General features: G+C 44.9%; 1 protein-coding gene across 1 annotated transcript in view; it reads right to left on the reverse strand.

Moving 5' to 3' along the window:
* Positions 1 to 27489, reverse strand: part of ADCY2 (adenylate cyclase 2) — a 3557286-nt gene that overhangs the window by 800379 nt on the left and 2729418 nt on the right. Inside the window, exon 14 of the mRNA XM_085606100.1 lies at positions 17143 to 17240. Within this exon, the coding sequence (XP_085462226.1) occupies positions 17143 to 17240 (98 nt within the window). The remainder of the gene's footprint in view (positions 1 to 17142; positions 17241 to 27489) is intronic.

Genomic DNA, 27489 nt, shown 5'->3' on the forward strand with positions numbered 1-27489 from the left:
ACTCTTATTTCTCCTATAAATGGGAGAACTGAAGTATTAGCTCCTAAAAACCTGATTGATTCAAGTACTCCAGATGCGTTAACTGTTCCCAATACTATTGGACCAGTTGTACCCCTTTACAAGTCTTGGTTACAGGTAAATACTCCCCATAATTTGACTGCACCCACTGGAGTAAATACAGGCGAAGAAATTCTTCAGACCTGACAGCAAGATTACTGCTTCATGCACCTACATTTTTTAATTCAAACTAATAATGTTACAACCATGAATGTTGTCCCGAATTGGAAACAATTTGATCAGACGCAAAGAATGGTACAGAGGTTTCCACCTTTTTTTGTCCAAGACCAAGTGGACCTCCCAAAATGAAGTATCATGCTTTTGGCAATGGTTAGAGCCGATGCTAAGGGGCGAACTGTGCTGGGAGGTGAAGCAGTGTGCTCCCACCCCTTCCTGTTTGAAAAGGCTCCCTTGAGCCATTGAGCTGATGAGCTTGTGGAGATGCGCCTGTGAGAGGTACTGAGACCTGAAAGGATTGTGGCAGCCTGCTCAGCAACCCCAGAATAAAATTGTTTTGATCTCTACTGATGACGGATTATATCCATAAACACGTGTCTAGAGATTTACAGCACTACCCTGCACCAACTTTGGTTGAATAATCCAGGAAATATTCAAGTAAGCAAGTAATATGAACTGCATTTACCATAATGCTAAGGGGTGAACTGTGCTGGGAGGTGAAGCAGTGTGCTCCCACCCCTTCCTGTTTGTGCCAATGGTTATTTCATTTCCAGATACATCTATACTAAATGCGCAACCTGGAACTAGTACAAATTTGACTGATGGAAGTTTAAATAATACAAGAGAGCAATCAGGATTCACTTCTGAAGAATTTCATGAATGGCTTAAGGGATATAGTACCCCGAATAATCAGAATTCGGTAACAGTTCCAGCTTCAGTTGCAGTTTCAGCTATGGATTCAGTTCCACCACAAACTTCAGTTTCTAGGTTCAGCACTTCCTTCAGATTTGGTTGCCGGTTTACTAGGAAAAGTGCGTTTCCACCGAGTTTTCCGGTTCCAGTTCAAGCGAGTGAGGGAACAAGCCGTGGACGCTCCACCATCCCTTCATACCTCCAGCCGCCCTGCAGAGCCGACGGAGCCCATTATATCCCAGGCTCCAGCATCCAAAGTGGCAATAGGGTAACGGGACAAGCAGCGGTGGGCAAACAGCGGCAGGCTAGCAGGAGGACTGAAGCAACAGGGGTTCCTACACTTTAGGAGAGCTCGCACTGTGCTCGCCGCACTGACCCCTTGGATTGCGGCTTCCGCCTTGCCACTCCTGTCGGCGTTCCCGCATCCACACGCCTGACTAGAGAAGCAATGAGCAACAAGCAGCAACAACAGTGCAGCAGGTAATGCTTTAGAGCCGTGAGGTCTCCGGGTGAAGCGGAGGCAGCCAGCAGTAGGCTGGTGCGGCTTGCTCTCTCCTGGGGGGGGGGGGGCTCGCCCTGCATGCACGTCCGCGGCAGTACTTGGCACTAGATACAAGAAGGTCTTACCGCCTCACATCACCTACGCTGCCCTCTGCTCTTCTTCCCTTAGATCCCCTCACACTAGAGTCAGAGGAGGGGGCAGGGGTAGGGGCAGGAGAGGATCAAATGAGAAAATAATAGATTGTTTCAACAGAAGTAAGGAAAGCAAAACCCAAGTGAGAGAAGGGGAGGAAAGAAGGAAGGGAAGGCAAGCCATTAAAGAGCGGAAGGCTGCAGGCAAAAGGTTAAAGCAGGAAAATGGTGCTAACCACAGGGAGTCCACAGGGGTCAACTGTCAAGACACGCACTTGATCAATCAAGCTCCTATAAAATAAAATATCAGCTGGTTCACAGTGCTAAGCCAGTCTTTCCTCTGTACTGATGGATGCCTCCCGTCCGGGCAAACTTGAGGTGCTGAAGTCTTGAGGTTACAGAGGTTGCAGAGAGATTACTAAGGAGCCATGGTGATGTCATACGCTGGAATCTTTCTTGCTTGCCTTTTTTGCCTGACCTGGTTCTTCATGAAAGTGTGTGGTTTGGAGTGGATGCTGGGGGCTGCCCCAAGAGGGCCCTGACCAGGGATAAAGGCACGCACTAACAAAGAGGAGCTCAAATTCTCAACAGAACCTCCAGAACTTCCAGCCACCGGCGCACGAACATGACGCTTAAAAAGAAACAGCCAAATAACAAGGACTCGGACCCGGTGGAGGTTGTGCCCGCAGGGCCTGCACAAAGAAGGACAACAAGAAGCACATCCATCTTCCAAACTTAGGAGCAAAATAACTGTAACACCTCCCACCAAGGGCTCATTACTCACTTCTTTCAGGCCTCCAGCGGTCCAACTGATACACTAGCACGTCCCTCAGTCTCTACCTCAGGTGAGGTGGAGACCACCTTTAAATTGTCAGGACCCCTAGGGGACAACAAAGGTCAGAGTGGTCACCAATCCAGAGAGCCCGCCACCATACAAAAATTAGGGATCCCTGAGAACACTCCAAAGTGCGCAGCTAAGGCTACAAGCCCCATACGGATCACAGCAGAAATCCACCAGTGGCCGATAGAGGAGGAGGATAGGGAGAACAAGGAGGTGCTTGTGGCTAACCCTCCGATGACCATCTGTTTGAGAACTGCTTCAACAGAGACACCCTGGTAAGATTGTCAGACCAATTCCCCAGGAACTGCCGACTTAACCACCTCCTTCCTACAAAAACTAGAACTGACCATTGAAAGAACCCTGTCGTGACACCAATAAATCTTGGAAGGAACTCTGACGTGAGCATGCACCAAACAGAGGGTTGGAGCCCGATGGGATAACGAGCCCAGCAAGATGCAACGGAAGAAGAAACTCATGAAGAGTTAAATCTGTTAGCATTGAGAGAAGCACAAGATGCAATTGCCAGGGCCTTGATTTGGCAGTCTACAAAAATGTAAGTACAAATTGATTTATTGCAGTTAATGGCACAGCATCTGGTGTGCCAAGACGATAAGGTGGCTAAACTAGAAGCTGCCCTCAAAATTCACGAAGCCAACTCAGCTCGCACTTGCTTTTGCGCCAACATTACAGAAAAGAGTTCAGGGCTGTCAGAAGTATTAAAGGACATGCTGGCACTAGCTAAGGGACAGAGGGAGATGTTCCCACTAGCAGAAATAACCCCCAAGGCACCAGCTGGGAAGATCGTGAAACCAGACAACACTATAAACCACCTTCCTGAAAGATAGCAGAGTATTCAAGGATCCTCAGGCAGTGCCAAGAAATAATAGCAATAGGAACATCAAAGAAGCCCAACGGATTGGGGGCCCTGAAGCCCGATCAATCAATACAACAATTGTTTGTCCCACAGGAAGAAGTAGCCCTGTGGGAAAGGCGGAAGAAGCAGTTGCAGGGGCGGAAGCCCCCTGTCAAGGAGGGCCAAGAAGAAGCTGAAAAAACAACTGAAGAAATCCAAAATTAAAAGAAGATTATTATTACCAGCAATACTGAATTCCAGCTGCACAGAGAATATAAACAACTCAAAACCACTCTTCTCCATCTTTAATTTCAAACAGCCAAATAAGGTCAAGACTACACGGGAAGAACACACTGTGACAGGCGAGGATCAAAGTAGATGGAACACTCACTGGGAGGGCTCACAAATAGCAGGGCAAACAACAGAGAAGACTCAAGAAGAGTTAGTTTGGCAGCCACCATCACAGGAGGCTGCCAATACATATGTCAGGGCCATTACCTCCCCAGGCCCGGAGTTCCTAAGAGTGCGGTGGAGCACATTAAAAGCAACCAGGCTGAGCAGCATGAAGAACAAACATGGGCGGGATTGCCAAACGGGGCAAAAGGCAGATATCAGGAAAGAGACGCCCGCAAGAACCCACTAAATCAGAATATCCTTGGGAGGAAAGATTGACACTGCGCACCTCCAAGCACAATAATCAACTAGCAGTCCACAAGGTGTTGCTCACCCCAAGATATAAAGCCAAAGGTTCCTATGACATTCTGAACAGGTCCAATATTCTACGTCTCTTTGAAAACATTGAATCCTTGGCTCAGATCACCTCAGATAGCATAGAGAGGGTAAAGTTCAAAAGTCTAGAGAGGGATACTCATGGACACTCTACCCTAGTCGGCTTCACTCATCAGCAAGTACAACAGGCTGTCCTCAGCGAAGCTCAACATTTTACAGAATGGGGCATCGAAGCCACTGCTCTCAGTATGCCGAAATACCCACACATTCTCACACCCAAACACGAGCGGCGGGAACCTACATCAATCCTCAAAGACACAATGAGGGACAGAGAAACCCAGGCGACTAAGAACCCCGATAAAAATCAACATCTCGCACAGAGATGCGGAGCGCAGAGTACAGCCGCTCCAGCAAGAGCAGGTCCAAACAGAGGATCCATGGAGACAGCGTCCCTAACCCAAGAAATAGCAATGTCATTAGAGGATGCTCAACTACAATTAGTGGTCAACAATGTAAATTAACCCTCATTTCATGGGATATCGCTGGGATAAGCAACATCTTTAGCGACAAGGCCACACAAAACTACCTCGCAAAGGGGGCATTTTGTGCTTCCAGGAGACCTGGGCCAAGTCAACCACTCCAATTGGCGGCTTCTACGAACATCACATACCAGCGACCAAAAAGACCATCTTTGGACACCCGTCAGGTGGTCTATCCAATTTTTTTAAATCATGCTTGTAAATTTAAAACTACAGCCATAAAAGTAGAAACACCCGACCTCCAAGTCATTACAATTGAGGGTCTGAGAAAGGGACAACAGCTGCATTTCCTGCTACTAATTATTTGCTACATTAATCCAACAAAATGTCAAATGCAACAGGCCATGGAATCCTTTATCAGCATTTTGGAAGACATACTCATTAGATTTGAGCATTTCAATGTGATAATCATGGGAGATTTTAACACGAGAGGTCTGGATCAAGTCCCAGCTGCACCCAGAAATGGGAAGAAGTCAGGCCTGCTGATCTCCCTCCTTAATAACTTTAAGCTTCAATCCACTCATGGAATAAAAAAATCAGCCGCCCCTCATGGATCCCCAAGTCGATCTTTAGGAATGTTTCCACTATAGATGACATTTTAATCAATGAAGGGCAGGCACACAAACTATGTGACTTTGTAGTGGAAGACAGAGATGAAAGCGACCATAGGCCACTTTGTGCCACTTTCAATCTGGCCCTGGAACCAGCGGAAGTCCAGGAAACAATCGGCACAACCATGGGCGAAAAACGATAGTTCTCCCTTGAAAGATTAAAGTGGACCGCCAACCTTAGTACTAATCTGTTGGAGTATGTAGCCGCAAGGGAGTAGGTATTTCAGACACAGCATACAAAGAGCATCATAGGTCTTTGGGAAATGCTGATAGCGGATTTACAGAAGAACCTGGGAAATGCCAACCAAGTAAGAAGTCCCAACCCAAAATAACCTTTGCCGGAACAAAGAGCACCAAAGTGCCTGATACAACGTAAACATGCTCTTAAAAAGGCAATTAAGACAAAAAGGAAAGGAGTCCATTCGTCACAGACGACCTCCATCTCTGCCCTGCGAACTGTATATAAGAAGAAAGTGTTGGAGCTGAAAGGACTGTGGACGGAAAAGAACTGGCTTAAAGTGCTCTCACTAATTAAAGAAAATGAGAACATCAAGCTATAGAGATACATCAATAGCCTGAGATCCCGAAGCCTGCCCAAAGAAAATAGCGTTGCTGGCAATGTGTGGGAACAGTATGTGAAGGGTCTGTACACGAGCGAATCATACACGGTGGTCCCTCCCATCTCAGAGTGGTCTCTGGCCACAGCCGAAGTCATCAAACCTCAAAGCACGCAGGAAGAAACCACAGTGCCCAGTCAGTTTGAAGCTTAAACAGTGGAGGAGACCGCCAGGTACATCAGGACGATAAGAACCGATGGGGCCCCAGAACCAAATGGCATTCCCGCTCAAGTTTTCAAGTCTGCTTTAGCTTTCTTTGCATCCATTCTTAACCTGCTATATACTCACTAATACCTCACAGCAATATTACCACAATCCTGGAAAGGCTCTATCCATTTCCAATACACAAGAAGGGAGACCACTCGAACCCTGCCAACTATAGGCTAATAGCCCTGCTCGATATCGAAGCAAAGGTTTAGCCCGCCTACTACTAAGGGACTTAGAGGACTGGGTGGATAAGAACAGTATCCTCCCACCTTATCAAACTAGCTTCAGGGCAAACAGCTCCACCATGGACAACCTCTTAGCGCTGTCTTACCTCTCGAAGCAAGCGATGATGAGCAACAAGCTGCCCCTGTTTTGCTGCTTTATAGACTACTCCATGGCCTTCTACAGAGTTAATCGAGGACGATTATGGGCAAAACTCGAATCCTGGGGGATCCCGGCCATCCTCTTAAAAGGGATAAAAGCCATCTAAGAGGGTACATGGGTCCGGGTCAAACTAAGTTCAGCAATAGCAACCACGAGAATCCAAACTAACACCAGGCTAAAGCAGGGTTTTGTTCTGGCCCCATTATTATTCAATCTGTTCATAGCAGATCAGTGGCATGCCTTGAAAGACGCCAGCTTAGTACCGCCGAGATTGGGCAAGATGACCCTGGGAACCCTTCAGTATGCGGACGACACAGTGATCGTGGACCACACCAGGGTGGGGCTCCAAAGAGCATTAAAGAGTCTAGCATTGTACAACCAGGAAAACAACCTGAAAATCAACGAGAACAAGACAAAGATAATAATCTTTGGCAAATACCTGCACAAAAAGCAAGCAACCTGGTCTCTGGGCGAGCACTGAATCAGGACAGCTACATCCTACGACTACTCGGGGGTATGGGTAACAGAGAGGGCTACAGCAGCTAAACACATAAAGGAGCTAACGCCGAGAATAAACAGAATAATTCTGTCACTTAGATGTCGAAGCTATTACCTAGCAAGTCCACTCACAGAGCCCATGCTGACAGTACCTAGGGCAAAACTAATTCCAGCAATTACCTACGGTCACCTAGCCTTCCCAGGTGCATCCGAGAAAGCCATCAATGCAGGCCAGATAAAAGCTTACAATATTGTGCTACAGGCGCCCAGTCAAGCAAGGAACACCAGGCTAAGGCTGGAAATAGAACTAAATAGACCGGACTTGGCACTACAGTAAAATACTACATTAGAGTACTGAAAGCCCCCGAAACCCCTCTCAAATACTTTCTAAAAACGATTTTTAGGGCAGCGGGTTCCCCATGGCACACTAAGCTGGATCAAGCAATAGATTATCTGAAAATAGACGCAGAGAGCATGCCCCTTTATGAAATTCATTACTCTGGGCTAAAGCTGTGAAGCGCCAAGTCCCAACCATCTTGTTTGAACAGGATCAATCCTCACTCTGGTACAACTCCCTTACACTGGCACTTGGCAATTCATACATTCCCGGGAAATCTCAACAATACATGCGAGACCCACTCTCAGCTCAAGCGAGAAGGAAAATCCAGTTTTTGCGCCTCACTGCCCTCAAGATTTTAAATTTCACCCCAAAATGAGCACGAAAAGACAACATCGTCTCCTGCCTATTATGAAATTACCACAGGGAATCCTGGTTACATCTTCGATGCTGCTGCCTCAAGCTGGCCAGCAATTGCCATTGTTTTCCATGCCCGGCCCTAAGGGATAAGGGTCTCAGAACCTTCTGAGAGGCCTCAGAATGGTTCTTCTCAGAAACTACTATCTGCTTACTTGCGAGAGCCGGCAAGTTTACTCATCAAATTAGTATTGCACTTGACTCCCAGCAACAGGCTGCAGATTCCAGGGTCGCAATCATTCAGTAATTAAACCAGCTGGCGCGCTAGCCCCGACGGATGTCACTCAACCCAGGGGCTCTCAGTATGAACAATCGGACCATAAAGAGAGTGTGGGGCCCAAAAGGGGAGACATCAGGTACTTTTATCAATGACAGACGATATTACGGAGGGAATGACCCTGATGGATTTCATATAACCATTGAGCCTTTCCTGGACTAAGAAAAATTGGTGTCTAAGGAAGTTGATCTCACATTTTAATTAATTTTTAATTTGAAGTCTTAAAAAGGCACAAAGCAGTAAACCGAGCCCATGCAAGCATGTTGCATTTTTACTTCAAATGCCGGGAAGCTCCTTGGGGTAGGGCGGACGGGAGGGGGGGCCTTGCTGATGTGTTTTATGCTGTGAAGATTTTAAGTAATCGTACGGAAAAGAACTGAATACAAAATAAATAAATAGCGGTTGCCGGTTTAAGTTCAGTTCAGAATTCAGTTCTTGAAAACAGAGCAATTATGAATGTGATCAGATTCAAAGTTAAATGATCAGAAATGATTCGGGGAACATTTAGGCCTCCAAGATGCAATAGCTACCAAGAGGAGTAAGTATTGTTCCCTGTGAAGATGTTACACGAAGAGCAAAATTGAAATATGAGAGATTGGTAGAATTGGCTCCGAAATATTCTAAAGTTTGCCAAGATCTTCCAGCCTCTATCCAAGCCTGATGCACTTGTTGAATTGCAACCTCAAGGGCAGAAATGGGTGCATTCAGATATATGTGTACCAACAACCTTGGCAAATCCTCCCACATTTATTAATCATTACAGACTGTATTAGGCTCAAGGATCTAACCTTCAATTTGGTGCAAATGTATTATTAAGTAGTACTGTATCTTAAGATTGTATTTTTGAGTTTGTTTTCAGGAGTTTAAATTAAAGTCTTTTTTCTGGCATGACTCCTGTGTTTCAGTATGTCCTTTTTAGGTGTCGCCTACGCAGCGAGCATGCGCTGCATATGAAAAAGACCATTAGCCATCGATTCAGTTTGTGTCCCAAAAACGTGCACGGTTTCATTGCCTTAAATGGCAACGCGTGCACGTTTGACGATTCCCTTGTGGGAGTGAGCTTTGACACCATATGTTTGTAATTAACTTGCAAACACATGGTGCCCCTGGCTCACTCTTGCAAGGGAAGCGCTATGTGTGCTCTCGGATGCACTCCCCTCAACCCCCCCGCTTTTAGCGTGAGGCGCGCGCGCTTGTTTTTAAAGGCACTAAGGGGTTTAGCAAAATGCTTTGGAGTCGGCGTCCTTTGGAAAATGCAAAATGACTCTTTGGTTGAAAGGTCGCTGATGCAAGATTGAAACCGTGCCTTTTTGGTTACATGCAGGCTAACTTATACCTCCTTGATTTGACTCTGCATGCCATCCAATCTGCAGGGAAGTTTTAATTTGTCCCATCATCTTTCTAGAGCCCTCCCATTGCGTTTCCATGTAAGAGGTTGTCAGAGATTTAGACTTCATTGTAGGCCCCTTCTGTGTGTAGACTGTGGCAGTGACGTCCAGTGCAATGTTTACTTTCAGGGAGACCAGTTAAGCTGATGTTACTTAAAACAGTGTCTTGTAAATACAGTTTTGGAGTCCTGTAATTATTTGTTGCAAACTGCATACATTTTCCTTGAGAGCTGCGATTGTTTTCAGGATATCATCAGCCCACGTGGAACACTCTCTGGAGTTGAGCGACGCCCAGATTACTGGAACATGACTGTATTAACGAGGCCAGGGGATGGCTCTCCAGGAAGCACCTAGTTCTGGTGAAAAGCAGAATTCTGAAACAAGGCCAGCAGAAGGAACTTCCCATCGGAGCTGAAGCATGACGTGCTCATCCAGGGCTCGCTTTTTTAGGCACTGTTAGAACTGGGGGTCTCTAGTTGGCAGAGGTAGGTACCTTTGACCAAATAGGGACTCTTGCTTCTAAGTCAGGGAAAGGGGATTACACTACTGGATAACCCCTGCTCACCCCTTTAGTAGCTTGGCACGAGCAGACAGGCTTATCTCAGAGGCAGTGTCTTCAGCATTTGTGAACACATACAGTAATACAGTGAAAACACTACAGTTGGACACCACACAGGTTTTATAAAAATAGGTATTCTTTATATAGGCTTAACACAAGACCACAAACAACAAAAATCCACAATACTGTACTCAAAATTGACTTAAAGATGGTAGAATTAGCTTAGCTCAAGTTGATGGTAAATGCGACACAGTTCTCACAAAAGTACCTGGATGCATAACGCAAAATAAACAAAAGGCTCGCAGCGTTGGAGATGCGTCGGTTCCTTGCTTCGGGGGAGACGATGCGTCCGCAGAGTAGGGGATGCGTCTTGATCCTTACCGGAGAGGAGGTGATGTGTAGATTCTCGTGCTGCAGCCCGGTTGCGATGCGGCAAGATGTCGCCTCGATGCGACGCGACAATCCGGTGCGATGCGAGAAGATGGCGCCCTTGATGCGACGACGTTGAGACGAAGCGGTACGCCCTGCCAGCCTTGCGGCGACTCTGTACTTTGGTGCCGCGACAGTCCCTGCGACACGCTTCTCAGATGATGCGACGACGACCCTCACGGGCGCGACGCGCTTCTCCAGTGATGTGACAGCAGACAGCTGCGATGAAGGCACGCTTCTGGGAGATGCGGCGGCGGCACGCTTCTCCGGCGATGCGATGACTACAGCTGCGGCGGCGACACGCTTCTTCTCGTTGCGTCGTGCTTCCAGCTCCCAGCGACACGCAGGCTTCTGCAAATAGAATTCCCAGCAAGGAAATTCAGAGGGGAGCTGGTGGTGAGTCTGTTGTCCCTGAAACTTCAGCAGGAGGCAAGCACAAATTCAAGCCCTTGGAGAAATATTCTGCAAGATGATGGAGAACACACAAAGTTCCTTCTCCTCTCCTTGGCACTGAAGACACCACTGTAGGCCAAACCAGCAACACAGCACACATTTGCAGGGGGGCAGTCCACTCCTACAGCTTCCTTTGGTTCTTCTCCTTGGCTGAGGTTTCTTGTTGTTGTTCCAGAAGTGATCTAAAGTCTTGGGGTTTGGGTCCCCATATTTATACTACTTTTCTCTTTGTTCTCTGAAGGCAGAGAGGCCTTTGCCTAGTCCAAACCAGTTCTGGTCAGTCCTGGAGCACTTAGTTTACCTGACTCCTTCTTTCCTTTCAGAGTGCAGGGCAGAGACATCAGACACACCACAGGAGGTGGAGCCAGCATTGTGGAGGGAAGGCACAACCCTAATCAAGTCCCAGGTGCATCTCCTCCCACCCATCTACATGCAGATCTTCCTATTCAGCCCTGTGCTGACTCACCCTCTCCCCTGGAATCCCCAGCCCCTGTCACTCACAGAACCAGACAAACAATACACAACCTAGCAGAGGCATGCTTGGACAGTTAACCCCTTCTGTGCCACGCCCTTTCCCCCTCCTGTGCCGGGCGTTTCATTAGTGGGCGGGTTTCATGACGAGATAGTCTCGTCATGGGCACAGCGCGACCGTGCTCCATGAAGAGACTATCTCGTCATGGGCACAGAAGAGGTTAAGCAAGAAAATACCTACTTTCTAAAAGTGGTATTTTCAAACACAGAATGTTAAAACCAACTAAACTAAAAGATGTATTTAATCATACTGAGTTCAGGCATATCAAATTCGAAATTCTACCATGTTCCCTGAGTCAGTTAGGATTATGAGATGTAATAATCAAACTTCCCATTCTGGCCTATGGGTAACAAGTAGCCTTGCAATAGTGAAAAACGAAAATGGCTGTAATTCACTATTAGGACATGCCACACACCAGGGCATGTCTTACCTTATACCTACAATGTACCCTGCCCTTGAGCCTACCATAGGGGTGTCTGATATGAAGAAAAGGGAAGACCTGAGACACACTTTAAAAGCTGCTTCTGTGGGTGGCTCAACCAGTGCTGCAAGTTCACCAGCAGCATTTGATTTACAAGCCCTGGGCACACATGGTGCACTGTACTAGGGTCTGACAAGTAAATCAAATAACCCAATCATGGAGTCACTAATCATTACATCAATTTAACATAGTGAGCACTTGCACTGTGTACTGAATAGCAGTAGCACAGTGCCCAAAGCATCTAAACCAGCAAAACATATCAAAAACAGAGGAGGCAATCAGAAAAAATGGAAGGGAGACTCATGCCAATGGTACCAGGTCTAACAGGCACCAGCTCTTGGCGCGCTCTTATTCTAGAGCCCGCACTTGCAGGATTAAACGTGAAACTGGAAGTTCCACAATGCAACGGGCTGGTGGCATACAGGCAGAAGGCAATGCTCAACACTTCAGACACTTTGGCGGCTGTGCTGTCTCAATATCTAAAAACAGTCACCGCTAAGTTTTTTTCGGGATCGCCCTTTAGAGCACACATTGAGGGGCAGTGAATCTTCCCTCAGCGCAATTCCATATTTAAAACTGGAACAGGGTGTTTGCCTTCCGTGATCATATTTTCCTTTCTTTTTGCGGACACTGATCAGCTTCCTTGTGGGCAGCAGGCAGGGACTGATTGCAAAGAAGTGATAGAAGAGATGCTCCCATAGTTGCTGTGCGTGCAGCCCGAAAATAATACAGCGCAGGGAGGGGACGTAGGGTTACAGGTTGAGTGGGATGGGCAGCGGACTGAGCGGCGCATACGCGTTACGACAATCCTGTGCCCGCTTGGCACCAGACCGTGCTAGGGGCATGTATTAGCATTTGTGTAAGGCACGGGAGGCTAGACATTGCCTTTCTTGGCCATGATGGCACGTGGTGCTTTGCGCAGCGACGCCGCGATGCTGCAGGAGAGATGCGATTAAGATGAAGGTGTGGGGTAGACCAGGAAAAAGATGCCCTGAGCTGCGGGAGATGGGGTGGCGGTGAGGGGGGGGTCTGGTGCTTCAGATAGGGTGACCAACTGGCATGGGGGCAAATTCAGGACTGTATCATAAACGATAACTTTAAAGCTTTATTAACTCCTGCTCACATTTCAAGTGTTCTATAGTAATTGCACATCCCATGGTCAAGCTCTCCCTAGGCAAAAGAATAGCTTTTAAAAAAAACACTTTCAACTATTGTGATGCATGTATGTATTCAGCAATTGTTTGCTAGTACATCGGGATATTGAGATGTTTAAACAAGTTTTTAACCTTACGTGTCGTAGTTGAAAGTATATATAAGTGGGATGTAAACACCTAAAGCAGAACATAGGCAACGTGAGCTGCTTTGTAAACATTCTAAATAAACCACAAGTGAAGGTACGGTTTGTGCCGGTGGATATTTGGGCTTCTCAATGACAGCAACAACTCCTTTTTTCCACACGAATTGTCATCCCCTTCCAAAATTATTAAAAGGTAAGTCAGGGACAGATATCTTGATTTGTAAACATAAAAGTCAGCTGCTTCTTTTACACCATTGCTTCTTTCTTGTGAGGTTACACACAGGAGACTGCCCCACAGATATGCAGCTTCCAATGTTGGTGACAACAAGGACATCAAGTGATATGAAAACAAACCAGATGTTAGCCGCTACCCACCCCAAACAAGCATTGGCATAGCCAATAGGTCTCGCCTTTGGGACCTTATAACTGTTTAGTTATCCAGCACAATATCCTTGGTGCAACAACATCCAGTGTTGCATGGCTAAACACTTATAAGGTCCCAAAAGCGAGACCTATTGGCTATGCCATTGCTTGTTTTCATAGGAAATCACAAAGAAAATATAATGTATCGATAGATTTGCAATGAGTAAGGAATAAGATGAGGAATAAAGACAAGGAATTAAATTCTGGAATACTTACCAGTAATCTTCATTACTCTGATTCTCCGGTCCTCACCCCGGTTCCTATCCGCCTTCCACCAGCAGCCCCTCCATTAGGTTGGAGCAGCATCGCCTCCCTGCTGCTAGCACCGCAAAGGTGAAAAATAAAATGGTAATAAGTTGAATTTATTACCATATTATTTTTCCCTTTCTCCTTGCCTGGGCAGACTGGCAGCAGGGGAGTGGTACTCACTCCGCCAGTTTAGAGTGCTCATAGCAGACTGGCCTGACATGCGCACTTTAAACCTCTCCACTAAGCTGTTTTAGACAGCTGGGTGGAGAGCAGGCACAGGCTATCAGTGCCTGCAGGAGTGTCAAGGCAGCTTGCTCCAGCCAATCGAACGTGCTGCTCTCATGCTGCTTAACATTATCAGCAGCATGAGAGCATCGTCTGGATTGGTGTGAAGACTTCAATTGCTGCCGAGACCACCAGCGCCAAGGGACTGGAGAAGCGGGGGGACCGGAGCAGGTGAGCCAGTGAGTGGGTAAGTACATTCGTATTGTTTAAATGATTGAGTTGGCTTCTGTACTGTTTCTGATGGCTGTCAAATTAGAATGTCATTTATTTGAAGAAAATCGATATACTTGTTGTTTTCGGTTCAAGTTCATAAATGCAATTTGTTGTGTTTCAAACCTAGCAAGGAGTTAGGGACGGAGCTAGAGGGAATTGGAGAGGAGTGGGACTTGTGTCCCCTGTGAGTTTTACGAGGACCAATCAAGTGGGAGTGGTTGAAACAGGCCTGTTTTTGAACTACAGGTTTCCAGTGTTATTCAATTGGCCCGATTTAGATGTTGTTGACAATTTATTTTTAGGTGGTTCAGCTGGTCCCTGGTTGAAGTGGCTTCTGTCCCCGACAGCTAGTAATGTCTACTGTATGTGTGATTAATTTTGGAGAAAATCGATCCAGGGGAAGGGTTGTTTTTGGTCGAGTTTGTAAATTCAAAAACAGGTGATTCGGGGCCTAGTAAACAGCGATTTTGCATTTTCTGGGCTGAAATTGGAGGATGTTCCTGCTGCGGTATACAAATACGAGACACTTGTGACCAAAAGAAAATGGGCAGGATGAACACACACATAAGTGACATGCTGGAGTGTGCACAAGCACGACTAGAGGGAATCAGGTAGGGCCTTTGCCTGTCAATACATAAAACAAGCATTTGTAATCAATCAGTCTCGCCTTTGGGACCTTCTATGTATTTAGCAATGCAGCACATTAGCCTGGGTGCTGAAACATCTACAGTTCTTTAACATGGAGGAAAAGTAAGCACCAAACTGCGTGACAAGTATGGGAACACATGGAGAGAAATATTGCCTTTCAGCTGGAAATGGTATAGTCCAAAGTTCCGTTTTTAATAGAAAATCAGGACGTTTGGTGGTCATATCACTAAAAAGACAATGTTTGAAAAAAACATCATTGTCTACTGGTGCTCGTGGGAAACAATTTCTATGGACTGGAATCTAGTGAATGCTAAAGTGATTCTGGTATTTTACTGACCTCTGCTGGTCGTTATCTATAAAGAAAGTTAAATAGTGGCAGTTGCCAGAAAAATTAAAAAAACAAAGTCCCTCAGGAGAAAGCAATTCTGGTATTTTACTGACCTCTGCTGGTCGTTTGATATCAAGACAGTTAAATAGAGGCAGTTGAACAGAAAAAAGTCCCTAAGCAGAAGCAGAAAAGTCCTAGGGCTGATCTCCAGAGCCCACAAAGTACATACACACATAAGTATATAATAAGTATATACATAAGTATATAATAAGTATATACTAAAGTATATACAAGAGGTCTCAAATGCTCAACCTAAAAAGTGGCATATTGGTGTGTGTTTTCCTTTCCGTATAACGAAAATGTCATTGTATGCTACAGCAGTGCTTACACAAAGAGTGACAGGGCCGATCGTGTGTTCTTGTAGGCAGGTGGAAACTGACCCTATCTTACTGGTAGCACAGAATCAGGTCAAGCCGCCTATGCCTGGCAATTTGTGTTTTGGGCTTAGATTCTAGATGTGACTTTGACGCAATTTGTGGCCTTGTAGAGTTGCCTTCATTGTATGTTTGAATTGTGGTGTGCTCCAGGGGAGTGGGAGCCGGTAGAAGGGGTTGGGATCTATCAGGGGAATGGGAAATGTTGGGTGAAAGTGAAATTTGGAGTTTCAGTTGGTTGCCCTAACAAATCATTTAGGGTACCAGCCATCAACGCCACCTTCCCAAATCTTCTTCACGCAGTTAAGGGTTTTAATTATATCTGGGAATTCCATGGAAGTTTGCCTAATTTTACATACAAGGTAGGGTCATAGACTCACGTAGTTTAGACGAAATGAAAAAACATTTTCTTGTATAGAGAATGCCGGTTCAAATGGTGGGACCTCGTTGCAATAATGTGATGGGACGCGGCATGTAGAATCAGACCAACTACATTACTGGCAACTAATCTTGACATCATAAAATGCATTTTTTATATCCTCATCCCAGTGCTTTTGCAACCCTTCATTAAATGTTCATACTGTTAAAATGTTGACATTTAAAACTATTTAAAGGCGCTGTCAGTTTATTCAAGGATGTTTTTCTGTGGGAAATACCATGTCCTTAAACACTGTTTGCACATTTTACATTTGACAAAATGATAGCTAAATGAACAGCGTTGGCTCGAGCCGTCAAGATGTCTTGCCAATATTGAAGACAGAACGAGAACATTGCATACTGTAAAATTTCATTTTCGAAGAGCATGGTAACCCCCTCATGAACCCCTAAGTCCCATTGAATTAATTCCAAGGAAAATTTAATTTACGCCCAAATAAGTTAAAATTTAAAAACAGTATTTCCGTAGTTGAGATCAATAACTTTCAATGTTCTAATACTTGCAAATATGAAAATCATTAGAAAAGTAAAGCAACAATTGTTGACAATATTGTTCCAGAGAGAAATATAATTTTAAAATGGAGACTTGGCTTTTAACCGAGATTTGCAAAGTAATTTTCATTTGCTTCCTTACAGTGAGAATGCATACACTGCCAGTTATTTGTCTAAGCAGACAGAGAGATGACACATGGCCATACCATTATTTCTCAGGGGAATATTCGATTAAATAACTCATTATAAATACCATTCTAAAGTAGATAAGCAGCTGACCAGTTGTGCATGATTGCAAGAACTAGCGAAAGCGCATTAGACAGATTTATATTTTTCATTCCAGCTAAATCGCGGCTTATAATAAACACTCTGAACGTTTGCATTTCAAAATTAAAACTATTTGACAGACTGGAGTTACACTAATTGACTTTATGAATTTAAATGATTTTCAAACTGGTAATACATTTAAACAGGTCAGTAAACAATAGTTTCCTTAATGTCAAGAGTCTTCTCAAAGTAAGGCATGGTCTCCATTATCATAATATAAGAATGAAATACTTGCAAATAATTCAATGCACTGATAAAACAATAATGGTCACAGGTATTGTAATGTATTCAGTACTTACTTTGGTAATACCAGAATCTGTACGATAAATATGCAGAAGAAAATGAGGCAGGCACAGGTCACATAATACTTGAATGCCGGAAGTGTAGTCGCCCGGTACTAGAAGAAAAATTAAAGGCAATCAGACACTGTTGTAATGCTGTGGTGTACATTCAACTTAAGTTACATGAAAAGTGTGCAGGCCAGGCTATCACACAAACCACGGTGGAGGTAACTCGAAATTCCAAGGGCTCAATCCATACAAAGGGGCCTATTTAAGAGCCGGATTGCATCTCTCTTACACCCCCAATGTGGTGCAAGAGCAACACACCTCTACATGTCATTGACGGAGGCATACAAGGCCACTTCGCAGGGACATGAGTGGCTCCATAAATCTGGAGTAAGGCAACGCAGAGCAAATTGCTCCGTTGCCCGGGGAGGGCGTTCCACGGTTTGTGACGCATCTCCAGATTTACCAGAACTGGTAGATCTGGGAATGTACCAAGAATATACGCCTTCTCAGGTGAGGTGTAACGATTAGAAATATCTTTATTTCTCCTTGTTACTTCCTCTCTCAAGGTTTGCAACACACATAGAAAGAGGAATATGCCTCTCGGGAAAACAATCGTCCATGCAACGCATACACCCTTGCATCATGGTGCAAGGCAGTCGCAGCCGGCATTAATCGCGGGTGGGGGTGGGGGAGTCACGCAGGAGGGTCGCGCGGGAAGGGGGGATAATACATTTAAAAAGAGTACTTGTCTGCTGGCCGGGTCCTGCGTTTTCCTGCTCTCTTGCTTCCGGCAGGAACAGGAAGCAGGCAGCCTCCCCCCCCTCCCCTAAGCCAATCACAATGCTGCACTGGCAGCGTTGTGATTGGTCGGGACGCCGACCACCCAGTCGCCTATCGGGAGTTCATTTTCTCCATGTAGGCTGCATGCAGCCCACATGGAGAAAAGGCAGAGTGCGCATGACTGGTTTGGTCGGCCCCAATGGTCTGCGTCCTCAGCAGTGGGCAAGCCACTCCTCCCCTGCCCTAGAGCAGACCCGCCTGCCCTCAACCAAACCCTTCTGCTTTCTCGCAGTGCCAGAAGCAGAAACATAACATGGTGGTTTTACCATTTTATGTTTCTGCTTCTCACACTGCGAGAAAGCAGTGGGGCGACGCTCCTCTGCCCTAACAGGAGAGCCGCCCCTGGTGCAAGGTTTCCCGCATTGGGGCTAGGCTGCCAGAAGGGTGCCAGAACACGGTGATTAGGATTATGCTGTAATGCCTTAAAACGGTGCATTCCTGCCCTTTTCCTGTCATGCACTGCAGCAAGGTGACTTGCTATGCAGTGCAGCAAGGTGACTTGCTGTGCTGCACTGCATGAGAAGTTCGTAAATAGGCCCCAAAGTATTTTGAATGGCCTGTAGATGCATTTCTCTGTCATGTGTGTGACTGTACATTTTTTGCTTTTTTTTAAATCCCACTGCCTACTGTTTCGTAGTGGTTACTAAAACAACCATGAAATAAATGTCCAGTTCTGCGCCTTCTTGGGGTGTGCAGAAAGGCAGTGGCGTAACATAGGCCCCCGCAGTCCCCGCGGTGCCGGAGGCCCCCGAGCTCCAGGGTACTCCCTCACCACTGTACTCTGGCCTGACTGAGTCCGGAGGAGAGCCCCTCCATGTAGTTTGCTAGGGGTCCCCCTCAAGTTTCGTTATGCTAGAGCAGAAAGGAGTCTACAGAGACCTTTCTGTCAGAAGAAAGAGCCTTGTTGGGATGAACATGCTGTTACAAATGTTTAAAGAAACCCATCAACCTAGGTCGGTGGAGGGATGAATTCTTGTTTTTCTTTTCTAATAGGTTTCCTGTAAAGAGCTCCATCTAGGATCAAAGAGTGAAAATCTAAGCAAACCTGGCTAGATGGATTCAGAAGGACTGAAGAAGCCGATTCAATGAGGTCTGGTAAAGGTGCCTTCGGAAGTTATGCGGAGGAGGGAATGAGAGCGCCGGTCAAAACATGGCGCCGAGAGGCTGAAAACAGTAACTGAATTCTTGTTTCGCCCCAGTATTGGTTTGCCATCATACTTGCTACATAGGACACAATGTCAAAAATTAACAGTGCAATATGGCAAGAAGTAAAGACCTGTTGTATGGACCAATGTCCTCAACAGTGAGCTGTCCTGTAACAGGGGATGGATGGGTGGCCGGCCAAGGGTAGTAGCCGATATTAGTCCCTGGGACAAAGCAAGAGTTGTATCACACTAAGGGGTACGAATGGTGGAGTAAAACAAAGCATCAGGCATCACTAACTCCAAATGAATGTATCTCACTAAAAGTGATGAAATGCTACTGTCCTAAAGAGGCAAAATAAGTGTGTGTAAGGAAGGGAGGCAAAAGAAATATTATCTTTTAAAGACGAGAACCCTCACTCACCCGAAGGTGACATGCTTCATCATTGGGTCCCCTCTTGCACACTGTAACCGCAAGGTATACAGTGTGGGCTACAACTCTCAAAAAAGGGACAAGAGAGGAGCGTGAGGTGTTTTAATGGGGATACCAAAGTTGGCAGGGGGAGTAAGGGGCAGAGTGTGAATTTAAACAAAAAGTGTGTAAATAAAACTAGCTACAGGGTAACAAAGTCAAATTTAATAATAGTTCCCATCAGCTAGAGTTAAAATGAGGTGATCTAGGATTGACAAAATATCCTAGTTATTGGTGGTCGACATGTTTCTGCCAGATGACTTATTTGTTCGCGGCATTCATCAGGACCTCTCAATATTATCACTCTGCTCGTATACTCAAAATAAATGAATTACAGACCATACTCATTGGTAAGGTGTAAATGACAAGAGGACCAGCTGCAGTCCGGTACAGTGTCTCTAGAAAAAGATAATTGATAAATTCAGTATCATTTCCAAAACCTTTAGGTCAACCTCCACACACCCATTTAAACACCACACACGTGATATGTGTTGCACACGTGATTAAAAAACAGACCTATTTCAGGTAAGTCAATGTATTGTAGGAACTCACCTAGGGGTAGTATTAATTTACCTCTACCTTGCGTAGAATGATGCTACAGAGCACAGATTACTAGAAAAATAAAAATAAAAATAAGAGACCGGTTCAGTATGGTTCTCACATGTTGCGTAAATATGGACACATAAACTGATAGATTGGAGTTGCTGTCATTGGATGTCAATATGACTAGCACAATCTATAATTTGCACAATACACAGTATTCAGGACAAAAGATAATAAGAGCTTTATAAATCACATGTCCCAAAAAAAAACGAGTGACTAACAGTCACTTCATAGCCACGTGTAGCTTGTTGGAGTATGGAGCGGACAGCAAGCAAGATAAATTAAAATCATCCGTATGCAGTAAAACATCCGCTAACCCAAGAGTCCTAAAGAGGCGAGGGGGTCAAGAGCGTTACACGTGAGCTATCAGCCCTTAGAATAATGAGGCAAAGGTTCAATAATCATGGCTAAGTCAGTAGGAAGACTGCACAAATCAGGTCAAAAAAACACTCAATATCAACAGCGCACAAGCCATCAACGGCTACCCACACTCGCTCACTCCAGTACCTTCCGTTAAACTGTGTCGTCCTATTGGAGCACCAACCCGCTGGGGAGAAGCTGCGCGTCTCACAATGGTTTTAAATCAACCCTGCACCTTCGTAAGTGCGTCTACCCGGAAATAGACCCAATAGCATCCGGGTTACACAGAATCATGGGAAATGTAGTATAATTCGGGGAACTAGAGGTAACGCTAAACATGATCAGAATGCATCAATGTACGCCGTGTTTTAAACTTAAAAATTGCCACAACCAGTCTAGGCACTCTGAAAATACTATTTGTCCACAATACCGTATCCGGATTTGTTTATCATAGTACGGAAAGCGGGACCATGCCATAACGAGTAGTAAGGGAACACGGGAGATATAGTTTGGGTCACCTGAGAGACAGTGGAATACATTACAGTAGATCAGGGGACACCAGTCGAGGAACAGCAATACCCGCAGTCTCGCTAGCTCTCAAGACATACACACAGATATTCGTTGCACTCAGGATGACTAGTGTGCCCACTGTGTACTAAAAAAATATACATCGGTAATTAAGAGCTCTACACCAGAAAGGAGCTGTACCACCACGACATAACACATCCAGGTTAGTTGGCTAAATAGATGGAAATACTCCATATATATAGTTCCAAACACAGGGCAAGATGCCAATTCAAAATCACACAATATTTGCGATTGGGTACAAGATGCACATTCAAGACTGTCTATCCCTTAAGACATCGAACCAGCGTGTGTAGACAATGTGATGGTAGTTCAGAATGTATATGATGTATCACAAAGCTAAAGATAAAATTATATCATAATGCTGGCATGGATTCAATGAAGATCAGTCAAAATGCTATGCACCCCCTATGAGAAACATCATTATTCCCATATTTGTGTGTTGTAAGCCATCCAAAGATGGATTAGAGTGCTACGGGGGACCTGGAAAAGTTAAACAGAGCACCAGGGAATTTCTTCATTCAGACCTCTCAGATGGCTTTTAAGACGGAACACCCACCGTTGTTCACGGCGGAATAGAACTTGTTCCAAAGGTCCCATATTCACATCATAATGAGGTTTATCAATGATGACCCATTGAAGGTCATTTTCCGTGTGACCCTTCTCAAGGTAATGCCTTGTCATACGTGTGTTCGATTTTTTACATCGAATGGTACTGCGATGCTCAGTAATTCTTTGTCGTACTTTACGACAAGTCATTCCAATATAGATCAGTGAGCAAGGGCATTTGATCATATATAATACCCCGCTGGTGTTACAGTTTGTGTGGTTATTCAATTTCCATGGTCTTCCCGATAGAATATCCAACTCCGTTATGTGGCTTGTAAAGGGACAGCAAGAACAGGATCCGCATGGAAAGTGACCAACCACAGGATTAGTGTTCCATAGTGTTGGCTGGCTGTTGTGATGTACAACAGTTCTTGGTCGTGTATGTACCATGAGGTCCTGTAAATTACTGCTCCGTTTCAATGCAAACAGGGGTGAATCCAGTGTCAGCTTGCCTGTGTTAAGTATGTGCCAATTCTTATTGATGGCCCTTTTAACATTTGTAGTTAAGTTACTGAAAGTTGTCACACATACCAATCTGTCTGATTTCGGTTTGGTATATGTTTCCAGGAGTGCCCCCCTGTCATTGTTACGGGCTCTTTTGGCCGCCCTTTTTATCAGTTGTATCGGATAATGTCTGGCAGTTAGCTCCTCAGTCAACTTCTTGGCATGTTTATAATACTGAACCAGTTCTGAACAATTTCTCCTGAGTCTAAGAAATTGACCGACTGGAAGGTTGGTAAGTAATGCCCTTGGGTGAAAGCTATGAAAGCTCAACAAGGAATTACGGGCCATCGGTTTCTGATATAGCTCAGTATGGATCCTCCCATCTTTAGGGTACAGTCTGAGGTCCAAGAAAGAGATGGAGAAGTTGTTATGCTCACCAGTAAACAAAGGTGGCATCTTGCGGTATATTCGTATACAACGCTTCCACATCAGAGGCTGGCTGGATCACGAAAAATGAGGCTGACTTCCTGATCCAAAAAAATCCCAAAATACCAGCCTTTTATGCTCTCCCAAAAATCCACAAGAATCAGCGACCTCATGGTACATACACGACCAAGAACTGTTGTACATCACAACAGCCAGCCAACACTATGGAACACTAATCCTGTGGTTGGTCACTTTCCATGCGGATCCTGTTCTTGCTGTCCCTTTACAAGCCACATAACGGAGTTGGATATTCTATCGGGAAGACCATGGAAATTGAATAACCACACAAACTGTAACACCAGCGGGGTAATATATATGATCAAATGCCCTTGCTCACTGATCTATATTGGAATGACTTGTCGTAAAGTACGACAAAGAATTACTGAGCATCGCAGTACCATTCGATGTAAAAAATCGAACACACGTATGACAAGGCATTACCTTGAGAAGGGTCACACGGAAAATGACCTTCAATGGGTCATCATTGATAAACCTCATTATGATGTGAATATGGGACCTTTGGAACAAGTTCTATTCCGCCGTGAACAACGGTGGGTGTTCCGTCTTAAAAGCCATCTGAGAGGTCTGAATGAAGAAATTCCCTGGTGCTCTGTTTAACTTTTCCAGGTCCCCCGTAGCACTCTAATCCATCTTTGGATGGCTTACAACACACAAATATGGGAATAATGATGTTTCTCATAGGGGGTGCATAGCATTTTGACTGATCTTCATTGAATCGATGCCAGCATTATGATATAATTTTATCTTTAGCTTTGTGATACATCATATACATTCTGAACTACCATCACATTGTCTACACACGCTGGTTCGATGTCTTAAGGGATAGACAGTCTTGAATGTGCATCTTGTACCCAATCGCAAATATTGTGTGATTTTGAATTGGCATCTTGCCCTGTGTTTGGAACTATATGTATGGAGTATTTCCATCTATTTAGCCAACTAACCTGGATGTGTTATGTCGTGGTGGTACAGCTCCTTTCTGGTGTAGAGCTCTTAATTACCGACGTATATTTTTTTAGTACACAGTGGGCACACTAGTCATCCTGAGTGCAACGAATATCTGTGTGTATGTCTTGAGAGCTAGCGAGACTGCGGGTATTGCTGTTCCTCGACTGGTGTCCCCTGATCTACTGTAATGTATTCCACTGTCTCTCAGGTGACCCAAACTATATCTCCCGTGTTCCCTTACTACTCGTTATGGCATGGTCCCGCTTTCCGTACTATGATAAACAAATCCGGATACGGTATTGTGGACAAATAGTATTTTCAGAGTGCCTAGACTGGTTGTGGCAATTTTTAAGTTTAAAACACGGCGTACATTGATGCATTCTGATCATGTTTAGCGTTACCTCTAGTTCCCCGAATTATACTACATTTCCCATGATTCTGTGTAACCCGGATGCTATTGGGTCTATTTCCGGGTAGACGCACTTACGAAGGTGCAGGGTTGATTTAAAACCATTGTGAGACGCGCAGCTTCTCCCCAGCGGGTTGGTGCTCCAATAGGACGACACAGTTTAACGGAAGGTACTGGAGTGAGCGAGTGTGGGTAGCCGTTGATGGCTTGTGCGCTGTTGATATTGAGTGTTTTTTTGACCTGATTTGTGCAGTCTTCCTACTGACTTAGCCATGATTATTGAACCTTTGCCTCATTATTCTAAGGGCTGATAGCTCACGTGTAACGCTCTTGACCCCCTCGCCTCTTTAGGACTCTTGGGTTAGCGGATGTTTTACTGCATACGGACGATTTTAATTTATCTTGCTTGCTGTCCGCTCCATACTCCAACAAGCTACACGTGGCTATGAAGTGACTGTTAGTCACTCGTTTTTTTTTGGGACATGTGATTTATAAAGCTCTTATTATCTTTTGTCCTGAATACTGTGTATTGTGCAAATTATAGATTGTGCTAGTCATATTGACATCCAATGACAGCAACTCCAATCTATCAGTTTATGTGTCCATATTTACGCAACATGTGAGAACCATACTGAACCGGTCTCTTATTTTTATTTTTATTTTTCTAGTAATCTGTGCTCTGTAGCATCATTCTACGCAAGGTAGAGGTAAATTAATACTACCCCTAGGTGAGTTCCTACAATACATTGACTTACCTGAAATAGGTCTGTTTTTTAATCACGTGTGCAACACATATCACGTGTGTGGTGTTTAAATGGGTGTGTGGAGGTTGACCTAAAGGTTTTGGAAATGATACTGAATTTATCAATTATCTTTTTCTAGAGACACTGTACCGGACTGCAGCTGGTCCTCTTGTCATTTACACCTTACCAATGAGTATGGTCTGTAATTCATTTATTTTGAGTATACGAGCAGAGTGATAATATTGAGAGGTCCTGATGAATGCCGCGAACAAATAAGTCATCTGGCAGAAACATGTCGACCACCAATAACTAGGATATTTTGTCAATCCTAGATCACCTCATTTTAACTCTAGCTGATGGGAACTATTATTAAATTTGACTTTGTTACCCTGTAGCTAGTTTTATTTACACACTTTTTGTTTAAATTCACACTCTGCCCCTTACTCCCCCTGCCAACTTTGGTATCCCCATTAAAACACCTCACGCTCCTCTCTTGTCCCTTTTTTGAGAGTTGTAGCCCACACTGTATACCTTGCGGTTACAGTGTGCAAGAGGGGACCCAATGATGAAGCATGTCACCTTCGGGTGAGTGAGGGTTCTCGTCTTTAAAAGATAATATTTCTTTTGCCTCCCTTCCTTACACACACTTATTTTGCCTCTTTAGGACAGTAGCATTTCATCACTTTTAGTGAGATACAAAGCAAGAGTTGACATATTGGACTCCCTGCAGTGAAATCTGTGAAAGGCACCTTTAATTGGGGTCCATACAGTGGCTTTCATTATGCGTACTGTGTCCGTGAGAAGTCATATGAGTGTTATTTAGCTGGTGGACCGTGTGTAGCTTGAACCTTTTTTTCTGAAGAGTACATGGGAGGTCGCACAAAATGAGGGTTACCTCCGTTCCTCTTCAGTTTGTCGCGGGCCTTCCATGTTGGTGTGACGTTTGCATGCACTGGTGAACCATCCATGAAACCCTGATGCTGTGTGAGCCGTATTCTTTACTGACAACCAGCTCCTGCCCCACACTATACTTGAGCTCCGTTACCGTAGCCTTGTATTGTGTATAATTTAACGCTCATATATAAAGCTTTCATAAATGGCCTGTATTTTTCAGTGCCTGAAAAGACAAAAATGTCATCTGTCCTGGTTGACAGTGTTCACATTTAAACAATGTTTGTGCTTTGATTGTGTTTGCCCTTCCATCGTTAAATAAAACTAATGTCCACATACCATGGTTAAACTTCATCTGGATTTCTGAAGGGAAACCAGAGAGATATTTCCCAGAGACAGGGCCCTAAAGGTTGTTATTTACCTCAAGGACAGAAACAGGTATAGAACTCTTGAGAAGCCCAGATGCTGTGACGTGCTCTGGAAGCTAAGGAGCAGATCCTGACCAAAAAGACAAAGAGCAAGGCACAGCAGAGTCAAAGACTACATAGAAGTCATTTCGAGAGGAAAAGTACCATGGAGCTAAGTGGGTGTTGCAGATAAGCAGGCCAGAAACAACTCAGGGATTAAATATTTGACTAGTGGTAGAGGACATTCAGAGAAACAATCTAGACTTGTGAATATGGCAAATCTGCATTATTCCTTCCTGCTCAATACTATCCAGTGCTTATTTCATAAAGAAAACAAAATAAGTGCCAGGGCCCTCATCAGGAGGCCATTGCAACCTACACCATCCATTACCCCTGCTAGAGCTTCCAATGATAGTACCAAACCAGCTACCAACTATCACACACCTACAAGTGTGACAGTTCAGACTATTCCAGGCCCCAAAGCTATAAGAGTAGCAAGGGTGGCAGGTTATAGACATTTTAACCTATATTGAATTAGTAAACACAGTGGCGGCTCCTCTGCTAGGGCGGAGGAGCGTCGTCCCACTGCTCATTGAGTGAGCAATTAAAAAGAGAAAAATAAAATGATAATAACTTAACGTTATTAACATTTTATTTCAACATACTGGCTCAGTTGTTTGGAGGTGGGGCAGGGCAAAGCTATTTAGAGGCCGGGGGAGGAGTGTTAGGCACTTCTTAGTGTGCATGACATTTTGGCCGGCCGTCTTGGGCTGGCCAAAATGTCATGCGCACTTTGCATGTTCTCCACCCAGGCTGAATTACAGCATGGGTGGAGAACATGGCCAGCGTGCCATTCCCTGTCTGAGCGCTGAACAATGGTGCTCAGACCAATCACAGCGCTGAATTGCACTGCTGTGATAGGCTCAGGGGAGCCTTGGTGCTTCCTGCTTCCACAGAAGCTAGGAAGAGGATAGCTAGGATGGAGGAAAGGTGACGGCCGGTCGCATCCAGGTAAGTGAGTTTTTTTAAATGTATTGTTAATTCCTTACCTCCTCTGCTCCTCCCAATACCCCCATGCCCGTTCTTAGCAGCTTCTACTGAGTAAACAACTGTTGTTGTGCTCACTCTAAATGAGAGAAACAACCCACCATGTGGCAGACTGTAATAAGTGCCGGCACCGCCAATCAGGTGCACGTGCCGAGCACTGAAAAACACAGCTCGAATTAGGCACTGATGCTATCTATGATTTGTTGAAGCCCATATCTGTCCCTTTTCTGCACCAGAGGGAAACAACGCATTGTTGTTTGCACGCCACATCATATATGGCTATCCACTTGCTGTGGTACATCTCCCTGTTAAAAGACTGTAAGAAATGAGGTTCTTGATTGAGGGGGAG

This window comes from Triturus cristatus, chromosome 5_1 (genome assembly GCF_964204655.1).
Source record: "Triturus cristatus chromosome 5_1, aTriCri1.1, whole genome shotgun sequence".
Lineage (NCBI taxonomy): Eukaryota > Metazoa > Chordata > Amphibia > Caudata > Salamandridae > Triturus > Triturus cristatus.